Here is a 25,032-nt window from a genome sequence, read left to right as displayed (position 1 = left end):
CAAGAATCCTGCATGTTTGTCCTCATAGCTTTCTCTGGGGGCTGCTGGTTGAAGTAAGAAAATCTTTAATATCATTTCTGGGGTGATATTTTCCCCATAAATAGCAGATGCTAATCAAGGAGAACAAGCTATGTGATCTTACTCTCTTTGTCTATCTAAACCTTGTTTTTCTGTGTGGTTTATTTTTAAACCCACGGTAGTGTGGAGTTACATAAATTGGAGCATTGAAGGAGGGCATGATGCACACTTGGGTTAGCATTAGCTGTCAGACTGAGCCCATTGTTAGTATTAAAACTGTTCTTTGGTCCTTCAAATAAGGTTATGAAATACACTTGCATAACAATCAAAGGATTAAGCAATCTGAAATATACTTCAACTTAAGCCTTCTTTGGCCGGTCTTACCTTTTCAGAATAAAATTTTGTAAAATGCCTCATCTTCAAAACTTAGAAGGCCTTCCCAAACCTAACTTTTTTAACATGGAAGTGAAATGCTGTTTTATAACCCTAAAGGAGCCCCTTCAAATCTGTGCTGTGAAACACTTAATGGCAGAGCAGTCTTTTTCCAATGTGTTGTAAAGCTTGCAGAGAGGGTGCTTAAACTTCAGTGCGCATGAAGTGGTGTGTTTAGAAACTCTTCTAAACTCTGAAAGTGTATTTTAAGGCAATTTGAAAAGTTCTGAGAAAGCTCATATGACTTCTTCCAACTAAAAGCTCTGTGTGTTCCCTTTCATAAAAGTTAAATTGATGCTTAAGCAGAGATGTGCACTAGATTTAATGACTGTTATTGATGTGGTTTAAATGTTGAATTGACAAAGCTTCCAAGAACTCTAAATTATGACATCACCATGAATTAAAATATGGGAGGATCCTAAGTTCTCCAGCTGTTCTTCCTTCAGGCCTAAGTCATATACTTATTTATAACATTGTTTTAGAGACCTTTTTAAAGCACCCTCTATGTGTTCTGAGTCTCTTACAGTAACAGAAAACTAAACTTGGAGGCTAGTATTGCTTTGATTGGGTTTCCATAACAGTTTCATTCATCTCTAAATGTTACAGTGTGAAGTGACTTTAAATTTTTTTTTTAATTTACTCCAAGAAGGTATAGTTAGATCTGAACTGTGGAACTTGTGATCTTGGCTTAAGCTTCTAAGGAGCAGTCTACACCCTTTATATTTAACTGAGGATCTGTTCATATGTACACTTCCTGCAGATCCTGTGTCCTATTTTGCTTTGCTTTTTTTTTTCTGTTGGCAAAGCCTTTTTCCTTGTCTTCCCCTTCATGGTTCCAGAAAAGGTTGGCTTGACCAATGGTGGGTGGACTTATATTAAAAGTAATAGTACTTAATTCATAAGATATCATCTGAATCAGCTGATTTGAAGCCAACTTTTTTGATGCAAGTCAATGCTGACTTAAATAGAACAATGTGTCTAGATGTGTGAAGTCTGATACAGCTAGTCTTTTCCATGTCAGCTAAACTGGTGGTCCAAAAGCAAAGCTAATACTCTGGAGCATTATGTAGGCTTTTAACTATTCTTGGAGGGTATTTCGTCCAAAAAGCTGTAAATGGATTTTATAAAGACGTGGATCTCCCATGTCATATTGCTTTAGTAGCTAAGTGTCTGTACTTTCTGGGGTTTTGTTGGGGTTTGTTTTTTTAATATGTGACAGGAGGAATTCTTCTTCATCCCTTGATTGTTAATCAAGCCTCGATGTGCTTCTATAAAAACCTAAAATGAGGATCTAGTGCTGTTCCTGTGAAACATCTGAAATAAGATTGATTGCCTGCTTTCTGTATGGAATACAGGTAATCTGAGCTTGCTTTATGTTAGCAGCTATGATCTGAAGGCTGCCCAACTTCTGCAGTAGGCAGTGACATGAAAGTCTGTCACTGGTTTGCTGTTGTGACTCCAACTGGGCTGCCATATCACAAACTGGCAGTCAAGAGAGCCTTAGCAGCATGCCACAGCCTAAACAGATGCTTTCCATTTCGCTGACATTCATGATTTGTATAATCCTTCCTATGAGTGTTCTATATAAACATGTCACCACTGCATCATGTAGCAATTTCCACAGCATAAAATGCACTGCGGAATTAAAAACCTGTTATTTCATGCTGTGATAACTTGAATGCTTCTGATATTGAAAACATAGGGACGAAAACCATTCCTGGTTTGAAACAAGCCAGCTCTGGTTTACTATAATTTGCAGATGCTTAAAACTATAGCAGGAGTGTAACACTGTCTTTCCTGCCAGTCTGTTGCAAGAATAATAACTTACTTGGCTGCACTTGTCAATTACTGGAACTGAACTTCAGCAGACTAGGAAATTTTCTTCCTGTGATATGTCAGGATTTGGATTTGAAAAATGTTAAATTGCAGCATGAGATAAAGCTGTTGCTTATTTGTATATTTGCTTAAAACTGATTAACAGTTTTTAGTTGTGGTTTTACAGTAAAGCTGAAGTGAAGCATCAATAGACTGTGTTTTAGATTGTGGAACTATATTTAATAAAACTACTGTACAAACTCTTATTTCAGGACAATTTGAGATGCTTGTACCTACTCTAACATTTTTTTTTCTGGAAGAATAATGCTATTGCTGGATAAGTAGGTATTAATGTTGTACATCAGAAGAGTACTTGGGAAATCCTTCTGGATTTGGTTGTTGAATGGTACTCATGGAGGGGCAGGGGCAAGGTGATGATCAAGGTCTGAAGTTCTGTGACATGAAGGTCCTTCTGTACAGCAGATCTTTAATATTCAACTCTTGAGAGAACAGTGATCTGCGTTTCCCTGTCATGTGGATCCTCCAAAGCTTTCAGCTTTAAAGCTCTCCTCCAGGATGAGTTCTCTTTGATTTACCAAAAGGGGGAAGCAAAAGCATTCAGCTCCAGCTCTGTCATATTTATTAAAAAAATCCATGTAGAGAGAGACTAGGGCCCAGAGTTTGGAGACTTGTGTACTGCTGTCTTAACCAGAGTAGTTATGTTCATTCACTTACAAACTACTTGATTTTTGAAGTTATGCAGGTATATTTGTCTTTGTAGGAATTGAACAAATCTTTTAGGTGGCCTGACATAGATACAGGAAGAGATAAATACTGAGTAAAGAGGGAAATCCTACTCAAGTGATTAGGGTGTTCATAAATAGTCTAAAACTTCTTAAATGTACCTTGGAAAGCAAATTAATGCAGAGTTCCTAAGTCAAGTACCTCTTTATGCAGCTGCTGTAGTTGTCAGTCTAATTGACAGGATTGCTAAAGCCTTGGAAAGCAACAGTGGCTTGTAGTTATCTACAATGTATTAATACTCATGTATTGTTGTTCTTGGGTCTTCAAGCTCCCTGGTGTTAAATAAAGCTTACTTACACCTATAATTTGTTTAGTTTAAATATGGAAGTATTGCACTTAGTGTGCACGCTGAATTTTCTACAGAAGAAAAGACAGCTTAAGTTATGTTATTTGAAACTATACCATGCTGAGTCTTGTGACCTGTTGGCATAGCAGTTTGATTTTTGGTTTCATCTCTAAGATTTTAGCATCTGTGATCAAATATAGACACAATATTCCACTGACAGGCGAGCTAGCTACATTTAATGTTTTGGATGAGTGGAATTAGCTGCTTTAACTGATTTTTTTTTTTTAATTTCATGATAGTGTATCCCAAGATGCGTAAGTTTACTTACAAAGTTTAATCTGCAAGTTCTTGACTATTTTTCTTTGAAAAATGAGTTGGATCAAGTTCAAGCAAAACATGTGCATGTGATCCAGAGTCTCATCAAAACTAACTCTTCCCTTGCAAAATGATTCCAACTACATGCTACCAGTAAATTACCCTGGACAGCACATGTGTTTCATATACTGTGGTAGCATGCTGGGTAGTGAATATGAAGGAAAAAGCAGTCATACTCTTAACTACGGAAATAGTCAAATTAGTTGTACTTAAAACTTAAGTGCTTTGGTATGGTTCTGCAGTTCATATGTTCTTGGGTTCATTTTCTGAAGAAAATAGAGGCAATCTATCAGTTGAGAAAATACTATCTTCCAGATGCATGCTCTGGAAAACTGCACTTTCCCATTTTATAAAGGACTGTACTTAACACAAATTTTAAAAATAAATGGGTGGATATGTATTTCCAGAGCTTGAGTGGGCACAAGACTACTGGATCAGAGCTTTCCTCACAGGTTTATTTTTATGGTCTACCAGGAGCTTGTCTAGCATTGTGTCAAACACAGTTGTCACCAGCGTGCAATCTTTAATTTTATAACCTGTATCTTGTATTCTATGTGTATCTATAATCTACCCTTGTAATCACATTTCAGTTGTAGTGATCATTTTCAAAAAAATAACCAAAAGTTCTTCAGTTTTCTGATCTTTTTTTGAGGGGCCACCAACCCAAACCATTTAGTTAGGTACCTGGATGTCCAAGCTTTGACTATAAGAAGAGATCAGTTTCAGAGTAGACATGGGTGAGGATAAAAATGACTCTTCAGATGGTGTACTCCTCTGAAGTGTCAGCAAGTATAATTAAACACATTGGGATGAGGTGGTAGATGGGTCTTAGTCTTAAGCAAAATGCACTTTCATTTACCTCATGTAGGAATCGGATGAATTCAAGCACATATAATTGGGATTCCAGAGTGCTGCCCACCAAACTATAGTTGTTCCACAAGTTGCTCAGCTTTAGTCTCTGAGGTCTATTGAAATTGTTCAGTCTTGGTTCTCCATTGTCCGCTGCATCTTGATTATTAATGAGTAGTTAAATATCAAGGAGTCTGAACGAAACTGCTTATAGCACTCTTGACTTGTTTAATTAGCAACAATTCCTTTAGGGTAGTGGGAAAATCAAAGACTCTTTGAACGTGTTACAATGCCAACCTTCCTACACATATGTTCTGTACTAGAGCATCTTCCTTGTGTGGTGGAGAATGCTGATGTCTTTTGTTCAAACAGCAGCTGAATTCATGCGTTTCCCTTCCTTCCCTTTAATGGTGTAAAGTATTTGATTTTCATCCCAATCAGTTAACAAATCTGAAATGACCATTCAGCATGTTTTCCTTAAACTGCTTCAGTTACACCCGAGCTTTTGCGACAGCTTATCTCAGGCATACTTTGGAAATTGATTTGCTGCACCATTTGAAAGGTGAATGGATCTCAGACTTTCAAATGACAGAAGATAGAGATTCTTAGATTGACCGATGGATTTTTTTTTTTGTTGCCTGTAGATTGGTGTCCAAGATGGTAGCGTAAGGTGTAATCAGCTAGTTCCTTTCATGCCTTAAACTATATGAAGCTTGAAGAGTTTAGCTGAAAACAGTAATATATTTGGCAGAAAATCCATGTGAAAGTTCCATGAAGGAAAAGTTGTCCTGAAGAAACCATGCCAACACTTCTCAAACTACTTGAAACATATTTGAAATATTAATCATTTATTAGTGGCTTGCAATTCTACAGCCATCTAAGATAAAGCTGGAGTTGCAGTATAGCTTGCAGAGGTAAGACACTTGGGATAATCTCACTCTTCAGTCTCCTGTGACTTTTTCTGAGGGTCGGAGACTTGTCAGCAAACTGTATGAATGCTTTCAGGATTGCTAATCTCCTCTGAAGCAAATGGTCCTGGATGAGTGATCACTGTGATTAAATTCCTGCTTCTTATGGAATGAGGTAGGTCGGCTGAATGAGCAAAAACTTCTGCACTGACTTTGGTCTGATATGATGGTGTTACTTGTGAAGGATTTGGGGAGACAAGCAAACCTTGAATGAAGAGAGAGAGAGTCTGTGCCAGCATGATGCCTAACCTTGCTAGAAGTGGGGAGAGTGACTCTTCACTGTTTCAGTGAAATACTCAGTCTAAAAGATTGTGTGTATGTCTGTCTTGTCCTGTGGAAGTTAGGAGAGGAATGGAGTTTGAAGTTCTAAATTCTTCTATCTACAAGTAACATCTGCTTTTATTTTATGAGAAGCAGCTAAGTTAATGAGATCTCATCATGTTATTAACTTTCTGTAATAACCAAGTGACTAAAACAGGCGTGTTCATGTGCTCAGCTGTGGAGAAAAGCAATCATAATTGTGATGTGGCTAAGTGTCCTGCTAACCCAGCGTTTGCATCACTGCCTAAGACCTGTCTTAACTGATCCGTGTGGGTAAGCAATCCTTTTCTGTAGCTCTGTGTCGTCAATTACTCTGACTAGACAGGTTGAGGAAAGATGAATGTTGTTTTCTAGCACCATTCCTGCCATTTTAGCACTACACTTCTTAAATCTTTTCTGCTTTTTTATCTTTATCAGCTGTGAAGTATTATTCTTTCCCAATGCTTCTCGTGCTTTGATTTCACTTCTGGGTTGTTTTTTGGGGGGAGGGAAAGTTTTTTTGTTATGTATCTCTTGCACTAAACCTTTCCACAGTCCTCTATATGTGAAAGCCAGAGCATCACTCCCTTGATAAACCTTGCTTCCTTGACCTTTGAGGCTTTCTGGCTATTCACAGTAATGGTAAAACTAAGTTACTGATACCTGTCTGACTTCTGTGAAAAATGGTAGAGGTCTTTCTGCAAAGGCAAACTGAAGCTGATTTACTTGTGATGCTGTATGCTTTTGGCTGTGGTCTAAGGCTTCTTGGTTAAAGAAAGGAAAGTCTTTCAAAATGTAGTTACAATGTAGGGGAGTAGGCATAGACTGAGATCAGTGAAATCTCAGTTTCTGAGGGTTTAGTTTGAAAGAAGATATGTCACAAATGAGGGAGAGATTTACATCTGTGCTTACACTTCTGAATGAACACTCTGTTCTTGTAAATAATTATATTACTATAATGATTTATATGCCAGTCAAATTAACACTTGACATGAGTGAGTTATCACAACTGGGATGGGAGGGCATGGTAGGCCAAGGAAAGCCGGAACAGCTGTGGAGCTGAGGTGACTGACTTGGTGTCAGCCTTTTGAAATTCAAGTTTGTTTGGCTGTTGAATTCCGCACCTAAATGTGCCCTGGTCCTGGTCACCTCTGCCATCTGTTTGAACTTGTGTGACAGCTTCTTGAGCGCTCCCCTTTCAGGGTTGGTTTGGAAATGTGCTTGAGAGTATGCTTAAAAGTAACTTGTCCAAAATTTCTGTTGACTTAGGATGAAACTACAAGGCGGCTTAGTGGTGGCAAGCTGTCACCTGGGACCACCCCTTGAACCTGGCATCCGTTTTGGTATTCATCTGATTCTTGGGTGGGCCAGTTCAGCTCACTAACTTGTCCAGAGGGCGGGGAGGAAATCTGTTCATTTTCTTAGCCAAGTTGATTAGTTTTTCTATTTTGAGACTAGAAACACCTCATCAACATTTCAGACTTGGACTAGTCAGTGTGTGGGGTGTGCATTGGCGAAAGGGGGAGGAGGAATAGGATAAAACCACGTAGCAGTGAACAGGACCTCTGCGGTTGTCTAGTGAAACCTCATTCTTGGAGAAATTTTCTGGAATACAATTTACAGGCTCTAAATAGTTAAATAGTCATAAATGATTTCAAGCTATAGCAAATCCGCCACTGGCGTAACAGTCTGAATGTAACAACTCAACTTCTAAAGAGATTGCAGTATTTTAATTACATGCTATTCTATATACACCCTTAGATAAAGGTAAGTTAGTTTTCTGAACACATGAGATAATGTTGTGTTAACGGATCTGCCTTATTTGCCTTGCACCAATACAATGATTACTGTTGTGTACCATCGAGAGCAATGATCTCTGTGCCTCCTGGACAGTTTGACTTCTCTGGAAATCAGTTGTACTAACACTGTTTGAATGTTGAAAAACCAGGCCAGAGACTTATTTCAGCTTGTGGGAAACAAGCGTAGTTTCCACAGGCAGGCAAAGGAAGGAAGTATCTCTGTCTCTTTCTAAAAACTCGCTCCCTAAGAAAGTGAGCAGTTTGTTGATGTTTGGTTAAAATGCCTGTGCAAGTAGAATCTTTGAAAATTGTATTAGTTGCTGTTTTGTCACTATATTAGCTGGAGTTTTTTTGTCATTTTAGCCTTTGGCTTATGAAGTGAAAGTTTACCTGCTAAAACTATTTATTTTCTGCACACCCTTTTTTGGGAGGGTGGGGAGAACTATGAAACAGAAACACCTTGGTTTTTTAAAACCTCTAAGCTTCCTGCATTTTTAAAATATTACCTCTCATTCAGCAAGTTACTTCATAAGAAGTTGGAGCCTTCTAGGGTCTTACTGTTTCCTAAATGAACTTTGAAGCTAGATTTCCGTGCAGCGATAATATCTTCTTAATTCTTCAGTTTCCACTAAGTAAGACTGTTAAACGAAAAGAGAAGCTTTCCTTCTAATCTTGTTCCTCTTCTGACGTACTCAGTTATGGCATAATCACTTTCCTTTTTATAAAGTAATTGCTTCAAAACAATGACTTGGTGACTGAGTTGGGGAGGATGAGTAAAGTGACTCGGCTTTCATCTGCATGCTATATATAGCAATATATATATAGCAATTGCAGTGCTATGGAGGTACTGGCCTTAAGGTATCTATAAAATGTGAGACAGTCTTTTTCTGTTTAGCCACTTCTTGAAAAGTCTGTTACATAAATTGTAAAACATGAGTGATAACTTCATATTTTCCATAAGTAGTTCTGACAGTACTGTTCTCTAGTAATTTTTTGGAAACATGCAGACTAAAATACCAAGTTTTACTAAATATTCCAGAGGATGACTAAGCTTATGGCAAGCTGGAGAAAAATGTGTATTTAAAAGTTGGATTGTGTTCTTGTTCACTGAACAGAGTATTCTGAGCTCTTATCTAATAGTTGTTCTAAAATGAATCTGTTATGTGGATTTTTCACTGACTCATAGGGGCATGTTTTCATTTTTGTCAAGATTATCAAATAGCTGGCAATAAATAACTGCTCTCCAAATGGTTGGACGTTTGCTGCAAACTTGTGCTAATGAAGGTGAGGGACTAATGTGTTTGTTACACTAATGTCAACATAGCTCTGAAATGCTACAAATCCTTTGACATGGCCATTTGTCAGTATATAAACAAAGTAGAATTTCTAGTCCCTTGACTTCAACAGGGCTTAAACCAGCTTTTGTGGAAAGGAGTAGCCAAGTGTTAACTTCTTGTATCACTTGACCAGCAGACTCTAAAGTAATTTCAAATCTGACATGTGAATAAAAGTTAGGTCATCTTTACTGATCGATCTGCCTGTGGAAGAGTACAAGGTTGGCGGTGATACTTACTGGGGTTGTAGCTTAAGTTCCTGAATTTACAGGAGTGTGACTGGGCTGTCACAGCCATGTTGGAGGTCTGTGTTAGTCTTGGGTATATGGAAAGCTCAAATGCTGACATGGTAGATCTGAGCAGAAGGATTCACTTTCTTTAAACCACATGTAACTTTTCAGTGGCTGCTGCCAATTATGTAACACTTACTTTAAATTGAATAGTAATTGTGGTTTGGTAGCTATGATAGTCTGAGAGTAGAATGAGATTAATATTTGTGGAGAATAAATATCAACTTCTCTAATAAGATGCCTTTGGGTGGGCAGGAAGAGATCAGCTTTTGAGCGTGAGTACTGTGAAAGCTTCAGTTCTTACACTTGGTTATGCCTTGAACTTGTGCCAGCTGGAGAAGTCTGCGCGTATACATTTGTTCCCAAGTTCCACTTCAGTCTAGACTTGTATCTTGCTTGTTTCGCAGCGTAAGGCAGAGTAAACACATACCTGGGCCTCCAGCAGCCCTCTTGCCATGCCATCTTACGTACTGCTAATTCTTCTTGGCTTTTACATTAGTTTGGCATTTGAAATCCACAACAAATGTCACTGGCAACTTATGTTCTGCTTAAGGAGTGTAAAAGTGCAGAGATACTGTCTTTCTCCCTTTTCATTGCTAGCTGTCGAGAATCCAAAATGATTGCTCTGTCCAAGCTTTAAAAGCCATTAAGATTCAAAGCGGACAGAATTGTCTGTGAGGACTTAGCATACCCTTAAGAGGCTGGCAAGGGAGTGTAGTTACTGCAGGGCATCTAATAGCCAGGGGGACATCATTAGTTTTTGAAAACAGTACGTTATGTGTATATTCTGGGCTCAGCTGAAAATACATTAATTCCACAAGAAATTCATCTAGGTGCTCGGCACTGCTTCATTGGACCCTCTCTCCAGCTGGAAGGGCTTGAGACCAAAGGAGAAGGAGAAATGGAAGTAGAGCAGACACTGTTTCAGACAGAGCAGGATAATTTATTACAGGCAAGAGCTCCTGTAGGGGAGATACAGGAGAGAGATGGCAGAGGAATCAGTTAAAATTCTGTGTTGATAAACTTGCAGTTAACAGAGGGGATAAAGAGCGCAAGGTCTCTCCTGGCTTATGAGCTTCTTCCTCTGTGAGAGGAAGAGCAATGGGCTGTTGAGCAGGGAGTTGGTATACTTAAGTAGGGAATCACAGAATGGTTGAGGTGGGAAGGGACCACTGGAGGTCATGAGTTCCAATGCCCCTCCTCAAGCAGGACCACCCTAGAGCCAGTGGCCCAGGACCATGTCAAGTTGGCTTTTGAATATCTCCAAGGATGGAGATTTTCACAACCTCTCTGGGCAACCTGTGAGAATGTGCTTTTTTTCATAGCCATATAAAATCAAAGATTTCCAAACTCTGAAGGGAAGAGGTCTGAATGTGCAATCAGTGATTTAAACAATGATGTATACTGCTGCATATGTATATACATCAGCAAAGCAATATCTGCAAGTACAGATGAAAGTAGACAAGGTGGTGTGCATTTGTGGTAGTATATGTACAGGCATGTCCATTAAAGGCAGCTGGATGCTTCTGCAGAAATGACTGGTGGCATATAGTCATTAGAAAGGTCAGACACTTTACAGGACAGGCCTGACATCTGATGGTGGAAATAATTTTAAAAGCATGTAAATCTAAAATCTGTTTCCTCTTAGGAGGAAAGAATATAAAAGTTCTCAGGAGCAGAAAGATGGAGGCTGCATACCAGTAACATAAAGGTAAAGGCTCTAACTTCCACTTGCTGGTATAGAAATAACAGGGGTAGTTCAGCTTGAATACCTGAACTTGTTCATGCCCAGAAAGCATATAAAGTAGTGGCCTCTCTAAGCAGAAGTGAAATGTTATTGTGGAGAAATCAGGGCCACCTTTAACTGTGTTATACGTACGTAAACCCCTGCCCTAGGTAAAGGTGCACTTGAAATCTAGAGTAATGCAATGGTGGGGGATGCAGAAAAGCTTTATGTAGGGGAGCTGAGAGTTTGCTTAGCAGGAGACCACTGTAAAGCTTAGGTAATGATACCTTTTCCACTCTGACTCTCAAGAAGAAAGTTTCTGAAGCAGGAATTATATTATTTAGGTAGCATTCTTGAGTATGTAACCTACAGTTCACACGAGAGGGAGAACAAATCTGTTTTCTGCTCTGGTTTTAGTTATCCCATTTAGGGTAAGATCACAGGAAATGAAGCCCTTAAAAGAAAGGGGATGAGGAGACAAAGTAGTGACATAAGGCAAGAGTAACAAAAGTTTCTGTTGCAATGTCATTCCCTCAGCACTTTTCATATCCCACTCTCTGTAGCCACAACCCTTTTTCAACTAAGCCTTGTTAACATACTATACAAAAGGCAATTTAGCCAGGCAATGTTCAGTTGCCCTAGGCATGGTGTAATTAGTTCTAGTAGTAAAGAGTGGAAATCAATGATTAATGTTTGAGAGATAACTAGTGGTATTAGTTTCCTGTGGATTTTTTTTAAATAGCATTACTTATCTTTACTGTCTACCCATTGTAAACAGCTTTGTGGCGCTAAGTTCTGATTAAGGAAACTACTTAATTCAGTTTCAGCTTTCTTCTGATATACTCAACATGAGTTGACTCCATGTGAGAGGAACTACTACAATAACTGAACCATTCACAGGAAACAGTGGTAACTCTTGGCTTTGAAAATTAAAGAAATTTTGGAACTGGACCCTAAATACTACAAGTGCTGAACAAGGTGGTAATGTAAATATGGACTATAGCATACTTGTTCTTTAGCAAATGGCATGATAGATGTTTGTTACTGCTAACAAACCCACTTACAAACTTCAGTAAATAAGATTTCAGCCTAGTTTTGTACGAATTTGGTGCTTCTCAGGTGATTAAATATGTCTGAGAAGCAGGGGATTTTTAATGTATATGGATTGGTCATGAGGGTGGAGAAAACAGGAATGTTAATAACATGAATTATAACGAATTAAAAAACAAGTAATTCAAGTAATAGCTTGTATTTTTACTGAGCTAAGACTTGATTTACTTCAAAGCAGTATTTTGTGCAGAGTTGGAGAGAGGAAAAGAGATGCTTATTTCTCTGTAAATCAAATACAGTTTTAAAGTAACTGATGTTGCTTTTCATTGTGACTTCTTCAGGGTATTTACTTTGTTTTGTTACCTCCACCTCTTAACCTGGGTAGATCTTATCTGCAGTTTCACTTGGTCTGCAAATGTCGATATCCAAAGTATGGGGGGGGGGCGTGGCTTTCCTTCCTTGTTACTTGTCATCATTGTAGACTTCTGTTCAAGTCTGTCTTGTTCTTTCATGAGCTTCTGGTTGCAAGGCAACTGTAACATTATTACTGTGCATGTATGTTAAGCATTAACTGCTGTTGCAGTTCAATATTAAAGGAATCCCCATGGCCCCAAAACAGTGAGGTTTTTATGTGAAGGACAAATAAAGCTTTAGTGAGAAATTGAAGGTTGTATTGCCTGCCAGGAGCTAAATAACTAAGGGACTCCTTTTGAGATGAAATATTGGAAGGTCTAGCTTTTTTGTTTTGAACGCAGGGCCTGTTCAAGGCATGCTTGAGGGCAATCCTTGAGTAGTTTCCTTTCATGCTTTTAATACAGCTGTCTATGGAAGCTTGGCTTGAGGACGTCATGTTTATCTCCTGATCCTTTTTATTCCTAAAGGATCTGGGTAGACCCATCAAAAATCCAGAGAAATGTATGACTTTCTTTTTTAATTCATTACTTTAGGAAGACTGGGTAATTCTGGCCTATTTTTCATTATCATTTCTTGAGAATAGAAACCAAAGATCAAAAATAGTACTAATTTCCACAGCTATTCAAATATTTACTTAGAGGCTAATTATCCAGAAGGGGCCTGGCACTTCTTGAGAACAGTCAGCAGAGACATCTGAGGTCCTTTAAAGTACAGCTTTAGTCCCTTATGTTAGCAAGGTCAACAGTAGTTGTAGACTTCTGTCTACCTTCTGTATTCAGCCTGTTACTGGCAGAGTCATGTCCTTTGTGCTGTGTGGTCTCTCTAGTCTTCAACTCACTTGATATTTTCATGTAGTGTTAGCCCAGTTCCTAATCTCACTTTAACCTAATATTTTGGAGATGCTTGTATAATGGAATTTAAGAAGGATGTGGAGAAATATGGCAAAAGTAGTTGAGATGATAGTGCAAATGCAAGTCATTACTCTCAGTTCTCATTGGAACCAAATAAAAAAGCTAGAAGGACAAATGGTTAAATCCAGGCTTGTAACTGCATGCTTTGGTGCGTGAGAAGGCATTTTGGATATTATAGCCTCTAATTTGAATAAATTCTCCTTTGAGAGTTACACAGTTCTAGGGTATACTTTCAAGGCCTCGTCTAAAACGATTTGTCGATTGCTTTCACTATAATCCTGTAAGTGAAGTTTTACCCTGTGTTTATGAAATGTATTTAAAGTGGTTATCTTCTGAAATAAACTGGGCTGTATGACTGTAGCTGAAAATAACTTGGGTATATTTACTGATAAGCTTGCCATGGGGGTTGTTTTTTTGCCTTTCAGGCACCTCTCTTTTTTTCCCTTGTAACATACAGTGGTGCATTGGTGCTGTGCTAACCAGTTTGGACAAACCTACTTTGACGCAAGGCTGCCACAGCACCTCTAATTCTTCTGCAGACAGGCTATTTCATCAGACCTTCATGTGTTCCTTTTCAGTTACTGGAATGGAAAGAGAAACTGGGGCATGTGGAAACCTCTATTGCCTTCTGTGGAAGAGCGAGTGGCCACATGCTGTCCTGTACAGGAGTAGGAGAACTTGCGGTGTGTCCTGCCGTGGTGTGTGAAGAAGAATGGGAGGAAAAGAAGGCTGAACATCCATGCTGAGGGGGAGAGAGGGTATAATGTGTATCTTAGACAAAAACTTGGAACAACATTTTCTTGTCACCGGCTCCATTGCTTGATTATAGTAGTTATGGGATTAGCTAAGATGCATGGCAGCAGGCTGTTACGATCTCTGGTTACCTTAGTTCTCAGAGTTGTCTGGATGAGTCCTTGAGTAATCACACCAGTTTTGCTTCTTGAGTCTGGCTGAATGGTGTTTAACATGAGGATGAAACAATTTACTCAAATGTTGCATGCGTTTGCACTGCTAATGCAGCTGTCCTGGCAGTCAGGAATAGCTGTGGCTTGGCAGGAAATGTCTTATCTGTTATACCATTACACCACTCTTGTGGATAACTATAGCGATGTAAAAACTCACCTGTTTGGATCAGCCCCGGAAAAATAGCCATGCTCAATCCTCCTTACCTGAAGGGGCTGTATGGAAAATGTACTATGCCTTTGGCATAAAGGAATTTCTGCCTTACGGTAAAGCAGCTTGTTTATGCCATCAAAATAGTGGGCTGATGAGGGCTGTTGAACATTGACAGAGGCAGAAAGTATGAAAAAAAAATTATTGTATTGAAAAATGAAAACTGAAAGGACCTTATATGTTGGTACCTGCTTTATTTCTTTCTTTGATATAAAGACAACTCTCTAAACATGAGGTAGCATGTACTTTTCTACTTTGGTGTGCTTTCTGCATTCAGTATACATTGTCTTGAGCTGCATACAGCTGACATTGTTTTCTATGGATGCTTACTTGCTTCTTTAAGAATAATTAATCCAAAATTTAATTAAAAAAATCACTTTCCCAAACACAGTATTTCTTCATATTCTCATTTGCTGTATTTAGACTAATTTGTCTTGACATTGCAGCTGTGCCGTTCTTTGTGTTGCACAATCTTTTGAGTTTTGTTTCATTAAGAATGGAACTAAAGAATTTGGGGAAGGGGAGGGAAGAAGTGCTAGACTGTTAGAAGTTAATTTGCCGTAAACCAAAACGTTGAGAACAGATTACGAAAGCTATGAAGTGACATGTAAATGCTTGTTCAGTTTCACACTTATGAGAAGTAAGTCATTAAAGCTGTGTGCACATGAAATAGATGTTTGCTTACAGCTACTGGGAATAGTTTGTTCTTACTGGTATATTCAGAAGCATAGAGGAAAATTCTTAAAAGATTAGGAATTGAACTCTAGGCTCCAAAAAACTTAAACTAGCTCAAAAAATTAGCTCTACTCTCTGTTCAGAACAGCTTCACGTGTTCTATCTATCCTACCTCATTGCTGTATCTAAACTGTACTGCAGGTTAGGAAATGCGTGTTTGTACTATGCTTTTGAGGTTTTTCATTTTTTCTAAAAAAAGCTAATTCTGAGTGAAGAGGATGCTGAACTTAAATTTTGTGATGTTGAATGCTGCATAATTTCCCTGATTCCTCACCCCGATGCATCAAAACACAATTCTTTATCCAACTATATTCTACTTACTTTTCAACACTGAGGAGAAATCAGTATGTTATGTTTGTCATTAACAAAAGACCCAGCTCTGACTTTAAGTACTTAAATGTTTTGGTTTAGTATCTTCCTCTGCAGCTGTGAGAGATAAAACTGGATCCTAAAGGATCAAACCAGAAGACAGATAGTTTAAATCGCTTGAGTTGATTTAAATTATTTTGTAGGCCTGGTTCATGACCTCCAATGCCATGGACAAAACACATTTCTTGTTTGGTATCATCTAATACTTTTTTTTTACGGAGGATTAGCATGTCCATGCATCACTTCAAGACTAATGTGGGCTGTACTACCTGTTCAGACAAACTCAGGCCACCCAGAAGGCATCTTGTCCCAAACTGGTCAAACTCTTAACTAGTTTCTCAGCAGCACAACAAGCATACAGAAGACTTCAGGTCTGGTAGGCAGATGTAGCTGAAGCTGAAAGAAACTAGAAACAAGAAACTAGGTTGATCTGGTTTATGCAAGAGGGAGAAAAACTGGGGACCAGAGTACGGAGGAAGCTGCTTTGATCAAGGAAGCGGGCTGTGCCAGAAGCTCAGTAAGAAAGCTGATTTATTTGGGGATTGCTTATACCACGAAAGAGAATAACTTCACTTTGGGATTGTTTTTCCCAGCAAGAGGAGGATGGGAGGAGCAGTGGGCAAGCCTTTACTCCGAGACTGGAACTGCACACACACACACACACACACCCCCCCCACCCCATAGGGTGTGCCTGCTTCTGACAGGGCTTGTTTTCCAGTACTGACTCCCAGCTGTTGCAGATGGCTGGAGGATGGCAGCAACTGAGATGACTTTCTCTGACATCCATTTAGCCGACATGTTGATAGTTGACTGCTAAGTTTTCTACATCTGATAGTTCTGCTATCTTTATAGACTGCCAAGGCTTCAGGCTTTAAATGGATTTGCAAGATAACATCCCATGACAAAGTAGAGGGGCGTGCTCTGAACAGGCTGTTTCAGAACAGTGAGGACTCATGCAAAGATTTCCATGAATTGCTAATTGTCTTCAGAGCCAGAGGAGCTGTGTTTTTTCCTATGTGGCCATAAATGGCCTTTTAAGAGATGACAGGTGAAGTGACTGTAGTTCTGCTGCTGGGAGTTGTTCAGTCTGCACTTGAATTGCTGAAGACGTCACCCAAAAGTGTCTTCAAGAGGGTTTATTCATCATGTACCAATTTCCTCTTGGTTGAAAATGGGTTACTCTAGCCACAAGCTCTGAAAAGTCAGTCTTTGTAATCTTTATGCTTTGAAGGAGTGTAGCATAGTTGAGCAGGCTTTCTCAGATCTACTGCTCTGCAGTTGTTCTGGTTATTTCCCGTATCTATATATATGCCTGTGAAAATTCTCTTCAGCCATAGATAAATGGTAGACACTTACATACATCTAGTTGTAGTTCATCATATTTTAAAAAAAAAAAAGCAGTGCCATAGTAAAGGTAATAGAAAAGCCAGTCCAACAAAGCTTGGTCCACTTACCCGTTAGTTATCTTTTGGAAGAAAACAAAGCCTTGAAAGTGGTAGGGGAAAATAAAAAATCTATTACTACTACTTTCCCTTCTTTCTCTCCCCCAAGACAAACTCCAAGGCGAGTACCCCTTCATTTTTGTAGTTGCTGTGGTTTGCAGCCAGAGCTTCAGGCTGTGTTATCAAGCTTTCTGGCAATGTGAGGTGGCAATCAGTCATTCCGATGATGTGGACAGATAACTGAGATGTAAGTGGAAACTGCTGATGGAGCTGACTAATGCTCTGGAGGGGAGTAAATTGTTAGCAGGACTGAGTTGGGAGCATGGATCTCTTACAGGCATGGCATGGAGGATCAGGGACTGAGATGGGAGCGTGGATCTCTTACAGGGATAGCTTGGAGGATCAGGGCTAGCATATACAGTGTTGATGTTGGGGTGCCTAAGGCAGGCTGCAGATGAATAACACGCTGTAAAACTTCAGTGCCATCCAAGCGAAGCATCTTACCTTTTCAGATGGTCCTGCCCTGTAATGACTGGGTTTTGTTGCCATGCAACATGGGGAAAAGAGGCTGCAACTTTGTGTGCCTGGCACAGATTAGTTTAACAGCGAACTAAATTCTTGTCCGAGGCTCTATATAAGAGGTTTAGAGATCCCTGCCATGAGTAAAGAAACAAATGCAAGGCAGCTTGCTCTCAGATTGTTTTTTATAATTAGCTTCGTTATGCAGTTATGACAGAATCTAGGAGTTGTATGAATCAACGGTAGAAAAGGCAAGGAGTCAGGAGGTCTGTTAATCTTCTATCATCTGCCAGCTGTCCAGTGAAAACACTCTTTTGTGTGGTGTTAGGGGGTCTGGATTAGTCATTTAACGCCTGCAGGCAAAAATGTTGTACAAGAACATGTGAAAATCATTAGAGCAAAACTGTCCTGACGTCTGTGATTGGAAAATGCAGACAGCATAAGAATGGAATTAGATGGATTCAGCTGTAGCTTGCATGTCTTTTTAAGAATGCAGCTGACATGACTTGGACCAACATTTAAGCAAGTAGCAAATACTTAAGGGGCATTTGCATGCTCTGGGTTTGGATCCAAATTACGTGGGAAGACTGTGTTTCTGGGAGGGTTAAGCATTCATGGTACTGAGTGAATTAGAATAGAATAATAGCTCTGTCATTAATAGATTTATATATTAACTAGGCATGTTTGTCATTAAAAAGCATTGTCTGAAGTTCTTTGGCAATTTAAAAGTGATCTCCTGTAGTACACTGACAACCTAGAAGCTGAAGTAAATTGTAACTACACATACCATTTTACTACTTCATTGATTTTTTTTTTTAGCATATATGGTGCTCTGCTTAATACTTATTTAAATAAGGGAAGTGTTGAGTCAGCTTCATAAAACAGATATGACAAAGATAGGTATTCTAGCAGCAGTGATCTAGCAAATGCCTTCAATTTATTGCTTAAAATTTACATTTTTAAAGGTGTTAACTCTGGCTTGGGTTTTTAAACAGAAACAAACTTTGTTACAATGAAAGCATAAAAATTGAAGGTTAAAATCAGAGTTTCATCTTAAGACTTTCTTTTGGTTTATTTATTTTGTTTTGAAACTGTTAAGGAATTGATCATAGAAATGTACATCTTTTTAATTAGAGCAATGCTTATAGATACTACTAAAGATGAAAAGTAATTTAAACTAGCAGATGTTTACTGTATTGTATGTAAAAAGTAACATTGGCAAAAGCTCTGCTTCCAGTATTTCTTTTAATGTAAAATGCCCAAGATGGTAAGTTAATTGGATAAAACTAGCCATATCTAACTTACAAAACACACTGTCAATAATTAGAACTGATAATTGGCACTGGTCTTAGCACAGATGTGCTGGATGGTGTAATTAAGCACTTCACATTCCTTTTTCTGTCTTAAAATGGAAGTCGCATTTTTTTAGGGTCAAATTATCTCTTTCTGATAACTAGTCTCTTGCAGAAAAATAAACTTGTATGAGCTCAATTGATCCTTTAACCTTAGGATTTCTGGAGATACAATCCTTGCTGTCTGAATTCACAAACAAGCTGTAGATTTTCTCTTGGCATTTTTGACAAACTCAGAAGTTCAAAACCTGTACATAGTGATCATACTTCTAAGTTCTTGATAATAAACTGAGATGGAGGTTTTGAACGCTTATCACTAATGAATTACGTTTGTGGTGTATTTTTTTATTTTTGTTTTGTTTTTTAACTCTGTAGACCACTAAAGCATTCCTTCCCAAGATGCTGGAAATGAATCACGGACACATCGTGACAGTTGCAAGTTCCTTGGGATTGTTCAGCACTGCTGGAGTGGAGGTTTGTTAGACTATAATTAACAGTGAATTTGGCACTTCTTGTTTAGGATAAGCTTTTTTGTATTATCAGCTAGAGAAAATAAAGTCAAATCCTCAAATACTTGGAAGCTATGGTGCTGAATACCATATCAACACATGGCTCCCTGTGAGTGGGATCCACAGGACTCGGGCAGCCACCATATTCACCGATTTTGCAGATGGTCTTGCTGCTTATAGTGAAAGCCTGGGGTGGCTAAGGATTTCAGAATGCTAAATGATCTTTGAATTACTTGATAAATTTAGGGAGCTGAAAGGTGCCCACCTACCTACTCCTGTCAAGATCTTCAGTGCTAAGCTTGAAGCCAAAGGCACGTGTTTTCAAAAGTAATGTTTTCTGTTTCCTCTTTCTGTGAGGAAATGGCTGCCAGCCTTCCTTCCAGAATACATGGCTCACCTGCTTTACTGAGCTCCCAGTTACAAGCATTGGGCTGTCTAGTTGCTAGCAGCTGTTTGAGAACAGCAGGTTGTGAGCGTTGTTTGGTACATAAAACTAGGTTAGGATTAGAGCCTATTATTGTGCTTTTTTTGGTCATTAGCACAAACGCAAGCATGAATAAAAAGCATTCAGTTAGTGAAAATGAATTAATGCATCTAATGGAATAATGGTTATATTACCCCATAAGCACGGGCTTCTTTGCATGTAGGTAAGGCTCAATACAGGACCTTAAACTGCAGTGTTTCGTAACAGAAATTAATGAAGCTGGTGTAACTTAAGGCTTTTTAGAGTTTTTACTGTCTTGTGAAAACAACAAAGAATTTCCAACACTATGGGTGTGACCACCAGCAGAGGTGGATACATCCAATGGAAAACTTGAATGCTACTGCTGTCTTTGCAATTGCTTTTTAATGTTGCTGAACTTATGTTTGAGATACACAAGGTGTATCCTCTTCTGAAAATTAAATAATACACTTAAATCTTGTATATATCATCTGTTGAAACTAACCTTAAAAATAAAGCATTTTACACCTATGCCCTGCCAACTGTCCAAGCTTTTTCAAATCTGACCCAAGGTAGTATTAGGTGTCTCGGTCCTTCGTTGTAACGTTTAATATTAAGCAAACTGGTAATTGGAGTAACTTGCCATGTGAGCCTGCCTGAATCAAGGACTTGAATCCAAGATAATATCCTCCTACATTCAGCTTTCTGCTTTCATGATTCCGTGCTAATTGCCTCAAAAGTAAAGTGATAAATGAGTTGATGTGAAGCTGTATTCGCTGGGTGTCTTTTGTTGTTGCTTTGAAAATCTGTGCAGAATCACCTCAGGTATGCTTTGACTTTGAACATGATTCCTATCTGTCCTTTTTAAGTTGCCTTCTTTTTGCTTCTTTCATTGCCAACACAGGATTATTGCGCCAGCAAATTTGGAGCTGTAGGTTTCCATGAGTCTTTGAGCCATGAATTGAAGGCTGCTGAGAAGGATGGAATCAAAACAACTTTAGTCTGCCCTTATCTTGTAGACACAGGAATGTTTAGAGGGTGCAGGATCAGGTGAGTAAAATTCTCCTTGTGTTCTGTGGTTGTAGTGTCATGAAAGTACTTGAAGGTGACTAAACTGTTACCACAAAAATATTAAAATAAGTATTGTGTCTGCTTTAATATATGTTAGTATTAGACTCAAAAAAGAGATTTTCTGAATTCATTGAGTATCTTATGTCCTTTTGTACTTAGACAACACAGGTTTTGAGCTATAGTCTTTGTAACTTAACAGCGAATATAAAAAAATTGAAGTCTTTGTCCCTGCTGAGGCGTTCCAAAGAAAGTGAGTTAATGAACTCTTCACTGAGGTCTGTGGTCCTTTATGTATCTTATTAATCTGTCTTAATCAAATATTTCAGAAAAGAAATTGAGCCTTTCCTTCCACCCTTGAAACCAGAATACTGTGTGAAGCAGGCTATGAGAGCTATCCTTACAGACCAACCAATGATCTGTACACCTCGCCTCATGTATATGGTCACCTTCATGAAAAGGTAGGAGCTGAAGTGCCAGTTAGTTGGCAGTACAATCTACAGAATACTAGTAAAATACGTGAGCATGTCTACTTTCCTGGATATAAACGCTCTCCCACCCAGACAGGCCCTAGGGGCTGTTTTGTTACAATTCACAAGTCTCTTGGCTTGCATGAGTATAGATTGCTTGCTTGGTAAAACTGAGATCCCATGTATTATGCATCCTTGTTTTACCCTTCTGGTATCTTCCATCTTCCTTAGATTCCTATTTTCTTTTCAACAGACTTTTATTTCCGTTGTTTGGGTTCCTCCTTAAGAATGGGGCATGAGGCAGCTTTTCAGCAAAGGAACCTCCAGCTGATTGTCTCTAGAATCAATGTGTAGGAGGCCCTGCCTGCAGATTCTCTAGGACTTGCACAGATATGGTAGATAAACTGAAAAGCTGCACGTTCAGAACCAATTTTCAGAGTCTAAGTTTGGAGGGAGGGCTGTTTAAAGGAATTACCTCCTTTGTTCTGTCTAACACACTACAGTTTTTGGACTGAAACTCTGTTTAATCTGTAACCAGGCTGACATTTCAATGATGCAGGGTAATACAGGAGTCTGCTCAATTCCACTGATGCAACATCACTTGCATTCTAGTTTATAGAGAATAGCTTCACAACTGTCTGTGTGTTTGTTTTAAATATGTAGTGTGTAGGAGGAACCTTTAAAATATAGCGTTGTCTTATTTTCCTTCTGTGAGGGGTGGTTGAAACTGAGAAAGTTGGTGATTTTTATTCCACTTGCAAGGCAGTGGTTCTCCTCTGCCTCAAGTCTCTCGTGGTGGACAGTCTCACCAAAGACTAGAGGAGTCTTCACCGCTCACCTCTTTCCTGGAAGAAAGTATGTATGCGTCTCTTCTGCCAGCAAATCAAGGCCACTGTCAGCATCTTTAAGAACTAACTGCTTCAACTAGAAGCTCAGAGGGTGCTTCAATGCTCTCTGCACAAGCAATGCCTTATGCAGCAACAGTCACATCAAAGGCCCTTGGGGTTGTCTTGGTTCAACACTTTAGCTTCCAACAGGGAGATCAAAGCTTCTACATAATCCATGCCCCAGGCAGCAGCACTTAGATCAAAGGCCCTCCAGTCGCTACTGCACAAGCAGTACTACTGGCAGCGAGGACACCTGTACTTCTCAGTGCTTCGGTAGTCGTTACTCCCAAGGGCTAGATTCTGTGATTTGCTTTCCACTGAATGAGCGTCTGCCGCTATTTCCAGCAGCTGAGGTAATCCCATTTTAGTCCTTCATCACAACCCCTGAGTACTACTACTTGAAAAGTAGTATTTTGTGGATGTGGGAAGGAGGGGAGGGTCTGTAGCCAGGTATCCATCACATAGTCACTTCTTGGAATTTTGTCTGGAGGGTAAAAAGGAAATTGCTCTCTTGGGACTTCTCTTTTTGAGGATGGATGATTGACTTTGGAATACGAGTCAAGGTTGTTAGACAACTGATGATCAAAGAATGGCATTAACTAACACTAATCCCACATTAAAGAATAATCTTAAATGTCTGATGACCTCTGCTGATGTGGCTTTGAGCAGATGCTTTGCTTTTAGTAGGCTGTCTGTGATGCCCTTGCCTGTTTCCTTCCCCCCCTGCCCCCTCCCACTCTTTAAGACAGGCTGTCACACTGCTTGTGAAGAAGCAGCAGAAAATCTGGTCTAAGTTGGAGATGTGAATAAGTAGCTTCTTCATCCTTTCTGCTTGCCTGTGTGCTTGGGACTCTAGAATTTCAGTTCTCTCTAAGTATCCCTGTGAAATAAAAATCTCTCTTAAGAAGCCTCTCCAATAGCTATTATGTTGCTTTTAAGGAGACCAAGTATATAGTGTAAGCGGAGGTTTTGTTTTATGCTGTCTTCTAACAATTTTATAACCTCTTTTCACAGTATTCTGCCCTTTGAAGCAGTTGTATGCATGTACAGATTTTTGGGAGCAGACAAGTGTATGTACCCTTTCATCGCTCAAAGGAAACAGGCTACAAACAACAATGAAGCAAAAAATGGAATTTAATGCTGTTTGGGATGGACTAACACTTATAGATGAATACGATAATGTTACATGACTGAATTGCGATGTGCACTTGCATCTAACAGATGCAAATGTCAACACCTTACTGTGGCATTCTCTTGGGTCCTAAACCTGTGTATTGAACTCTAAAAATCAATGGGTTTTTTATATACTGTAAATAAAACTGACTAGAGTACTTGGAAAATGTGATAGGTAAGGAAAGTGAATTTACAATGTAGCTGCCACCATTGTCCTTTGGAATATCACTGTATGTACGGTAAACTAGTCATACTACTTGTTGTAGGGATGCACTGTGTGATATCTCTTCCTAAGCCTGCCAAGGCTTATAAGAGCTGTCTCCAACTAGAAGATGCAATGTTTCAGAAATTGCTTGACTTTCCCTATGTTATTTGGGAATGGGGAGGAAGGGAAATCTTGCAATTTAAGCTACTGCTCATGACCTTTTAGCAAATTCAAGGACAGTTTGAATGCATCTCTTCACTTGTTCGCCCAAGCTCTCTAGAGGACACATGGCCAAATTGTGGTGTAATTCTCTTTTGTAGCAACTGTGTGTGTTCTATTTAAAGAAAGATAAAAAGAAATTTGTAAATCTCTGCCGATTCAAAGGCAAGTGAATGTCTCATACTCTCAGAGCAAACTTGTACTGGGCATCTGTTTTTTTAGGAATGCAGTCAATGATTTAAACTGACTTTTTTCAAGCCACTTGATTTGAAATATGCTCTGTTCTGTTTCCCTCTATATGTCAGAGTCCAATCTACTGTTACGGACTATGTTTCTTTTCTTCCTCCTCATTCTTGCTTCCAACAGAGTTCTCCCACCCCCCAAGGAAGCTGTTGTATTAAATTTCTGTAACTGGACTTGTGCCTAAAAGACAAAGCAACTCAGCTGAGATACAAACTGTTTATGTAAGTGCTGGTCATATGCCAATTATTAGCAAAGGAAAAATAGAATAATGCCTGATGCAACTCTACATGCAGAATATGGAAGGGTGTAAAGATTTTTTTGAGTTGTACTCACATTGTACAACAGCAAATGACATTTTTACAGTATTTTTTGTAAAGCGAACAATTTTGTGCCTTGAATTTGGTAATCTGTATTAGTAAAGCATTGTAAAAGTGAACTTCTACCTCTGTATCTTAATGTATACCATCCACTTGTAAACTACTATCGGACAAATTGTGATTACTTTTTTTAGAATGTCTTGTTAAATAGTGACCAATGCCTATGGTTATTAAAGTGAGCCACTTCTTCCTTAAAACCATGGTTGGAATGCTTCCTTTAAAGACTAAACCAACGCAAACTACTTGTGCCCGTTCCGTAGCTCTTTAGTATCAACACAGTTCAGATATTTATTGCTCAATTCCTGTGTCCCTTTTGTCAGCTACGTGGTTTACAGTGTAATCTCTTAAGTCTATCAGTAAGTACTGTGAAATTGGGCTTTAGGAGCTGACCGTTTTCTCTAGTTTCTAAACTCATTGATGATGTAACGGGTCAAAGAGCTTTTGAAGAACATTCGTTTTGGTTTTCTATGGAGCTTCA

The 25,032-nt window shown here is 39.0% G+C and overlaps 1 protein-coding gene across 1 annotated transcript in view; it reads left to right on the top strand.

Moving 5' to 3' along the window:
- The window catches only part of RDH10 (retinol dehydrogenase 10 (all-trans)), a gene marked incomplete at its 5' end in the record, with an annotated part of 25,549 nt that extends 798 nt beyond the window's left edge, over positions 1-24,751 (top strand). The window contains 4 exons of the mRNA XM_009698743.1: positions 19,337-19,435; positions 20,817-20,962; positions 21,310-21,441; positions 23,352-24,751. Coding sequence (XP_009697045.1) covers positions 19,337-19,435; positions 20,817-20,962; positions 21,310-21,441; positions 23,352-23,475 — 501 coding nt within the window. The remainder of the gene's footprint in view (positions 1-19,336; positions 19,436-20,816; positions 20,963-21,309; positions 21,442-23,351) is intronic.
- Positions 24,752-25,032: the final 281 nt, after the last annotated feature.

This window comes from Cariama cristata, unplaced genomic scaffold (assembly GCF_000690535.1).
Source record: "Cariama cristata isolate BGI_N322 unplaced genomic scaffold, ASM69053v1 scaffold23824, whole genome shotgun sequence".
NCBI lineage: Eukaryota > Metazoa > Chordata > Aves > Cariamiformes > Cariamidae > Cariama > Cariama cristata.
The sequence above is the reverse complement of the archived record's forward strand: the minus strand, read 5'-3'. Positions and strand labels throughout refer to the sequence as shown.